We start from the raw sequence: 8,917 nt of genomic DNA, 5'->3' as shown, positions 1-8,917 counted from the left end.
CATCGCATCCTGCCTTTGCGGGAGAAAACTTCCTACAGAACCTACGCACCGGAATCCATACAAGTCATTGCCTTCCTCCCCATACAGACCGGATTCGTCGCAACACATCCGCTACTGCAGCGGGGCTGTCGCTAACGCCTCCCCAGGGTCTCAGGAGCAACACATTGCTTGTTTTCCACCGCTACAGCTTCTGTGCTTGGAACTTTTTATCGCTAACAAAGGTACTGTGGCTAAACGTAACGCAACTGTGATGTTTTCACGCAACTGTGGATTATTTTATCGCTAAACCTAAGAACTCTTTTGCAACCATATTCTTGAACTGTGTATGTTGGATTTTTGTCCTTTTGGTCTTGTGTAGTTTAGATTAAATACCTTTATTTTTCTAAACTGTTGTGGAGTCAGTTTGTGGTATTTTCACTGTGTTACTGTGAGTTTTGGTACAAATACTTTACACATTGCTTCTGATAAGCCTTGACTGCTCTTGCCAAGCTACCAAGGGGGTGAGCAGGGGTTATCTCAGAGGGGTTTCTCCTTACCCTGACTAGAAGCAAGGGTCCCTATTTGGACAGTGGTACCTACCTCTGCCAACTAGAGACCCCCAGTTCTAACACATTGACGCTCTACTTCAATGAGTCTGTGAAACAGTGAAGGTATCGGATCCTACATCTGACCAACCCGGATCTCGACAATAGGAAAAACAGAACAAGATGGCTGGACAGGATTATTCACAAAGCAATTCCCCAGTTACACAGTCAATATGTACCATGTGACCACTGGATTTATATTCCAAACGAATTTATTTTCTTTTTTATACATTTGCCCAAAATTTTTTTTTGAAAAACAGGCACAAACAGAACCACCGTCAGATCAAAAGGTTCATATATACAGTATCTACAAACGTACACATTTACAAATTTGCAACAATGAATCAAGCAAAAGTGGTTTAACACACCAAAACAAACAATAACATATATAATAGTCCAATTAAATTGCAATAATATACAGTGCAAGAATTAGTACATAAACAAAAACCGGGCACCAGTCCTAGGAGCTAAAAAACCAAACAACTAATTCTTGCACTGTATATTATTGCAATTTAATTGGTTCTACAGAGTTAATAAGGAGCCAAAAGGGTCCCGTCATTGTTAACTCGCAAGACACTACAGGTATAGACCAACTTAACCATGTTTCAGGGGAGTGAGCACAGCACTGAAAGCTTCATTCTGTAGATGACTTAACACCTTTTTTTGATAAAGGACATTTATGTCTTCTAGTTCTTCTCAACCTATCAGCAGTCTTTAATACATTTGAACAGAGTGCCCTCCTCAAAATCCTAAAAAACTAAAAGAGCATCGAAGGAACAGTACTGAAGTAGTTCAGATCCTATGTTTCTGACATCATAAGTCTCATCTCATCTTATTTTTCTACCCCTTTTATTGTCCCATGTGGACTTCCACAGGGCTTCATTCATTTCCCTCCATTCTCTCATCTTAATTTTGAATCTTTAAGTTATGTGCTAGCAAAACATGATATATGCTTTTTTACATTATACAGATGTTACTCAACTAGATACATCGAGTAGGACCAAAAACCTGCGCCCTTGTCAATAGTCAGACCTGTATAACAGTCATAAAAATACAAAATATGCTTTCAGAACAGTATATTTCTTTTTCTCTCTTCAAAGAAAGGAGCATCAAGTTTGGGGTCGGGGAAATCTCGGAATTCCACAGAGTTACTTAAAATATCTCCAATATTCTGTGGAGTTCCTCAAGCGGTAGAATTCGGCAGGTTGCAATGGTTTTTAGAACTAGTAGCTTGTTCCATACTGTAAAATCAGTGTGAATGGCACCAAATGGTGCACCAGCAGGCACTGCTTATTTATGCCACTCGAGTAGATTTTCTACACGAGCATCGGCTTTCTCAACGTGAACAGTAGCGAACTGCTGCAACCACCCTCATTCAGAAATCTCACCAGGAGGCATTCTAGCCGTCAATTTTCTCACTCTTGCTCGCTAACTTAACATTGGTGTACCATATGCAAGAGAACTCCGTGCTCCAAGTGGAGCAAGGAGTGAGCAAAACACAGTGAACTCCGCTGGCAGGGAGGAGTTTGTTCGACACCCCAACTTCAAATCAAATTGTTGGAAAAACTAAAACACATGGGTCTCACACCGAAAAAGTTCTTTGCATCTAAATCTTTCAAACTCAATAACCTACCACACCAAGGTCTACCACCATGAATTTGAGACCATATTCATCATATCAACAATGCTGGATACGTATCTAAAAAATATACAGTTTTTAGTGGGTGCGGAACTTTAAGCGACCACACTCTGCTCAAGGTGGACGCTCACAAAATTTTAAAAAATCTTACGCACTTTAGTTATTTTCTGGAAATGCGCCAATGAATGGAATAATATACCAAAACATGCAACAAGTCATGTCCATCTCCGTTCTTAAAAGGGACGTCAAACAACGCTACTCAAAGAATTCTCATTATCTACATATGCCTATTGATCTGCACTATAAAAACTTAATTTCAGGCCATTATTTTGATTGTTCACCATGCTCAGGGTCTTGATGAGATCTATAAGGAACTTAAATACAACAAAATAAATCAAAGGCAATATAGGAAGAGGTAGCTAAAGAGGCTGCTACAGAATGTATGGGGAGAGCAGAAATAGAAGCCTATTAAAAATGTTATATATTAAGCCTGAGAAAATCACTGAGTGAGAAAAAAAGTTAATATCTCAATCAAATATTCACCCATTTTCAAGACATAGAATATAATTTGTGTAATAGACATCAATGGTGGGTCTATACTTTAAAAGAGCAAGTGTCAGGACAGAGGACCTATCAGTTAAACAAAAATGATACTTTAAGCAGTTGGGGGCTTGTCAGTCTCAATATAATAATGTAAGGACAAAACAATAGCGCTATTGGTGAGAACAAGCAATGACAAGAAATAAGAAAAAGCAATATTAATTTATAACATATAATAACAATATGGTTTGACTTTGACATTAGCTTCATAACATGAATATTCCAAATATTTATGGGGATCTACAGAGAGACCTCCTTGCATTATAGCCCATGATACACAAATAGAGCACCTTGATCTCCAGGGGAGTCAAAGGGCAAGATGTCTGTTTGTGATCAAGCCCGTTTTGCAGAAAGGTCAATTGCCGTTCATTTGGTACTGTTATGTCTTAGTATAAATTGGTGCATACTACTGAAATGAAACTATGACTGCATAATTTACCCTACCTGCGAAAATTCAAGATGAATGACCCAAAAGGATTTTCTTAGCTATAGCAGAGGCAGGTATGAGGAGAATTTCCTTCCTGAAGAAAGAACAACGGGAAAGGGCTGCAAATTGTACATACACCTGCATCACATTTGGTGAATCCAATGCATTGAAAATACCAATAGATCAAGCTATAATAAAAGAGTATATGAAAGACATTTCAAGTATCCCAAAGCATCCGGGGGCTAGAGGTTAACCTTATTTTATCATACACAGCAGAACATGTGGCAAGTAACAAACACCTATGTGCATGTAGAACTCAGACAAGGAAGTGGAAAAGGCTTCCATGTCTCATTTGTGTCTTTCTTTTGACAGAATGCTAAAGAAGTTCAAGTGAATTCTTTCCTTACAATGTGAGCGAGTCAGAGGTTATGTGAGTAAGGTTTTAACCTAAATTATGCTAATGGCAAAACAATGACTCTTGTGTTCATAGATGCTAAATCTCTCCATGCTTATAACAAATGTCCATCAAAGAATAATCAATTTCATTCCACTTACACAGTGTAAGATCAGTGTGCTCTTGAAATTTTTGCGACATAGCTGTAATGAAATATTGTTTCTGAAACTTACTATTCTGTTTTCCGTCAAAATGTGAGAATCATGGCTGCTGAAAACGATCATTGTTTCTGTGAACATATGATCCGCGCTGTTTTCTTCAACGCTCCTTTTACTTCCTTGTTCCTTAGGGTGTAAATGATGGGGTTCATCATCGGTGTTATCACAGTGTAGCAAACAGTAACTATTTTATCAGTGTCCTGTGTATCGTTTGATTGAGGTTTCATGTAAATGTACATTGCAGTACCATAGAACAAAACCACAACAGTTATGTGGGAGGCGCAGGTGGAAAAGGCTTTGTACCTTCCTTTGGCAGTTCTAATTTTCATTATATTGACAATAATTCGGATGTAAGACACGAGGATAAATGCAATGGGGATCATAAGTATAATTATACCCACAACAAAAATTATAACTCCAATGAGGGTAACATCAGCACACGCCAATCTTAATACTGCTGGGACTTCACATTCAAAGTGGTTAATCTGGTTGTGCCCGCATAAGGGAACCTGCAAAGTAAAAGCGACATGTAACACTGAAAGCACAAAGCCACATACCCATGTCGCTGCTGCTATCCTAATGCAAACATGTTTATTCATTATGGTCATGTATCGCAAGGGGTAACAAATTGCGATATATCTGTCGTATGCCATTACTGCCAGTAGGATGCACTCTGTTTCACCCAAAGAGAGGGATAAGTACATCTGTGCTGCACAACCGACATAGGAAATGGTTTTTTTCTCTGACAAAAAGTTCTCCAGCATCTTGGGGGCGATCATAGAAGAGTAACAAATGTCAAGGAAAGACAAATTAGAGAGGAAAAAGTACATAGGGGTGTGCAGCTGAGGCTCTAATCTAATGGCAACGAGGATGAGGATGTTTCCAACAATAATGGAGATGTAAATCGGGAGAAACACCACAAAAAGTATGATTTGTATTTCTCGGTCGCTGGAGAGTCCAAGAAGAATAAATTCCGTCACGGAAGAGTGATTTAGCCTCTCCATTCAACTTGTATTGTTCTATTAAATGGAATAAAATATAGAAGAAATCAAATCACTTAAAACAACCATATATTTTTGAGAGTCAACTTTTTCATACATAAATCAAGATGTTACGACAGAGTTGTGAAAAATAAGTGTTTTAGTCAATTAATCTTTTTCCTAATGGCACAGAAAATTATTCACCAATACCTTTTCAGAAATTGTCACGATTAACCATTAATTCAAGTGTGATTGGTGGCTCATTTATTTACTTTTTTACAGCAGTACAGTGATGTCCCATCTCTGTCATATGATAAGTGTTTGCAAGAACATCAACTGCATGGTCCTAAAACTAGACATACATATCAATGAGGTAACAAAGGAAAAAAATAAATCACATAGATTGGCAGGCCTAGATAAATTATTAGGAGTTCACAAAAGTTAATTCAAGAACATTCTAATTATTTACTGCATTATCGGAATGTGCATACATATCTGCTTAGTATAAGGTACTGAACATTACAAAAGTTTCAAGTCTGAGGATTTTAAGGATCTTGTTGCAATCATTCTCACAATATTTGCTTCTTTTGAAGAATTATGTGCAAGTGAACTGTTACGACATATCAATAAATACGTTTTTCCTCACTAACCTATGCCAAATGATAGGAGTGGACTAAATTGTCACGTCCATTTACACTACAAGGACTTCTGTTTGAAAACTGTGACTTTTGCAACTATTTTACTACACCTATGCTCTCTTGTTGCTAATCAATGAAGACATACTTTGTAGAAGACAATTTGCGTACTTTGCCATCGTTCACATTTAAAAGCTATTCAAAATATAAATTATGGATAGAATAATTCTACGTTTCATGCACTGAATGTTCATACCACTAAGAAAGTACATATTGAAAGTTTAAGTTATCTTATCTGCTTTCGTTGATCTTACCATTTAGCAGCCGGTGTGGGTAAGTATATACATGTTCTTTGTGTCCGAATATGAAATTGCAAAGCAGCTTTATTGAGCTGCATATCTCTGATAATTGACCCAATACTCATCTCAGGATTGTCTGTGTAATTGCATTGTATAATTATATTCACAATTCTCATCTAACAGGACCCTTCCGGACAGGAGCAATGAACTTGCAAACTACTTTACCTCCAAAATCTCCCACATCCTAGCCTCACTCCCGCAGCCTAGCCAGCTAACCTACAGGGACAACGCTGCGCCTGCCACCCGTCCAGGAGACACCTCTCACCCACAGCTGACTGCTTTTAGGGCGGTTTCGCTGGACGAGGTAGGAAAGACTCTGGCCAAGGTGAAAAGCGGCTCCCCGTGTGACCCTGCTCCCATGAGATTCCTGCAAGCAGTTGCCCCTGCGATTGTGTCCCCTATCATGGAGCTGATGAACACCTCGCTGTCCCAAGGCTCCGTCCCTCCTAGTTGGAAGGGGGCGGTAGTGAAAGCCCTTCTAAAAAAAAAACAATTGGACCCCACCGATCTGGCCAACTACAGACCGATCTCGCTCCTCCCGGGCATCAGCAAAATGGCCGAGAAACTGGTCAACGCCCAGCTGTCCCAGTTCCTGGAACTCAATAACCTGTTGCGTCGGTCCCAAACTGGGTTCCGTCCTGGCCAAGGCACGGACACCGCCCTCCTCGCAGTCATCGAGGAGGCAAGGTGCATTCTAGACTCAGGGGGGTCAGTGGCAGTGATCCTCCTGGACCTGAGTGCAGCCTTTGACACAGTGAACCACCGTGTCTTGCTCCACCGGCTGGCCAGGGCGGGACTCGGGGGCACCGCGTTGGCCTGGATAGAGTCACTTCTGTCGGGCCGTTCGTTCCAGGTCTGGGATGGCAACTCCCGCTCTGATTCCCTGCCTCTGACTAGTGGGGTGCCCCAGGGGTCCTCACTCAGTCCCACCCTGTTTAACGCCTATATGGCCCCTTTAGAGGACATAGTTGCCCCCTTCGGCATCAAGATTGTGAGCTATGCGGACGACACGCAACTGGTCGTCTCGCTCTCACACCTTGACCACTGCCCAGACAATCTCTCGCATTGCCTCCAGGAGGATGTGCGAGTCCTCACTCAAACTCAAGGGGTCTAAAACTGAAGTCATGCTGATGGGCAAGAAATGGTCAGCAATTCCATCATCTGTTTGGCCCGATGCTATGGGTGAGGTGCCCGCCCCGAAGAAGGAAATCAAGAGTCTGGGGGTCTGGCTCGAACCAGACCTGTCTATGAAAACCCAGGCAACCAAAACAGCGGGAACCTGCTTTGGACTCATGCGATCAGTCCGTAAGATCCTTCCGCTGCTTCCTCCCCCATCCAGGAAACTCCTGGTTCAAGGACTGATCCTTGCACGATTGGACTACAGCAATGCCGTCTATTTAGGAGCCCCTGAAACTACTCTGGCCAAGCTACAACGTACCCAAAATGCAGCTGCCCGTCTGCTGATGAGTCTTCCCTCTAGAGCCTCTGCCAGACCAGCGCTTAAGGCTCTCCACTAGCTGCCAGTGCGAGAGAGGATCGAGTTTAAGGCAATGTGCATCGCCCACAAACTCCTCAATGGTCAAGGCCCTTCCATTCTTAGAGACATGGTCACCCCGTACAAAGCCTCGAGACCTCTGCGCTCGGACATTGAGCACCTGGCTAATGTCCCTAAATTCAGGAGGGTACGCACTGGAGGTCGGCGTTTCTCATTAAAAGCTTCCTCCCGCTGGAACTCGCTCCCCCGCTGTCTGCGGTTGGAACCCTGCTACTTACGCTTCCGCAAACAGCTTAAAACCCTTCTCTTTCCCAAATAAGCCCACTTCCTCCTTTGGCCAACTCAAGTTCTCACAGCGCGGGGATGCCTCCGGGTCACCAGGCGCTCTACAAATCGTTAAATAAATAAATAAATAAATATTTACAGTTAGTCCAATGTACCATGATACATGAAGGAACTGGACGTGGATTAAAACAGTGCATTATGTTCCAAGATATTAGAAAAAGGGTTTTCACTTTTAAATGAGTCCATACAGGGTCAAGGACAGGTGTGTTGTTGTAGATACCATATGATCTGCTAGCTGGGGGATCGATTGATGGTGGAAATAGAAATCACTGCACAATAAATCTCACAACCAACAGGAGATAAGTTTAAGTTTCAAAGTTCATTTACTGACAAAAAGAACAATGATGCAATGGTGTCATGTGTTATCACCTACAATACTAATCTATTTTTTAATTACAATTGGAATTGTGCCTCATGCAATGATAGAGTTACATTTATAATTCGGATTTTTTTAACTTTAGTTTATTTAGGCCTTTATTTATAGATTAGTGCTTGGCCTGCTAATCGGTGGATGTGACAGAGGCCTTTAACTCCACTTCCCTTCAAGAGGCCTACATTCCCAATCTAGAGGTCCCAATCAGCTTGCCAAAGATAAATTTGGCAAAACTACTTAAATCAACTTAGCAGAAACAGTTACTCCAAAACTGTCCTGCTGGTTGGATGTCCCATTTCTTTGAACTTTTTAAAACTTTTTTGCAAGTTTCACCCCCCAGACGTATAACTTACTACTGAAGGTGTGCAAAGTGGAAGCCCTCACTTTTATTCTGTTTAAACGTTGTTTTCGTTGCTTCAAATGATTTGATAACCCATTTTCAGATGTGTGAGCTGTTGGGAGGCTTCTTTCACTTCTCCATTTATCAAGTGAGTGGGCATTTCAAAGTGTGAAGCAAGGAGAGAAATATTGAAGTCAGATATAGACATATATAGCAAAAGGAATGTAGTTGCCCAGTACAGACAGAGATTGTGTCTTAAGCCTTATGAGTGGTAAGCATGGGCGTAAAATCCGTTCCGCTCGCGGAATTCGCGGATTTTTGGCAAATTCGCAATCCGCGAACAATTCGCACGAAGCGGATTTTTTTGCTTGGGGTGGCGCTTGACAAATACAATATTGCGGCGCGCGGCGTTCACTTACCGTCATTCAGAGTTTGAAGAGTTGTTTTTCTCCATGTTGGCGTGTGCTGCGCCATTTTGGATCTTGCTGCGGGATCCCGCGGAGGTGTGTCGACCGCGATTACGTCATC

The 8,917-nt window shown here is 41.6% G+C and overlaps 1 protein-coding gene across 1 annotated transcript; it reads right to left on the bottom strand.

Annotated features, from left to right (window-relative positions):
• Positions 1 to 3,924: 3,924 nt before the first annotated feature.
• LOC144824633 (olfactory receptor 2G3-like) lies at positions 3,925 to 4,866 on the bottom strand. The gene has a single exon (XM_078683684.1). It carries the CDS (start codon positions 4,864 to 4,866, stop codon positions 3,925 to 3,927), a length of 942 nt encoding a protein of 313 aa, XP_078539810.1.
• Positions 4,867 to 8,917: the final 4,051 nt, after the last annotated feature.

The sequence above is a fragment of the Lissotriton helveticus genome, chromosome 3_1 (assembly GCF_964261635.1).
Source record: "Lissotriton helveticus chromosome 3_1, aLisHel1.1, whole genome shotgun sequence".
Lineage (NCBI taxonomy): Eukaryota > Metazoa > Chordata > Amphibia > Caudata > Salamandridae > Lissotriton > Lissotriton helveticus.
This window is presented reverse-complemented; position numbering and strand designations above follow the sequence as displayed.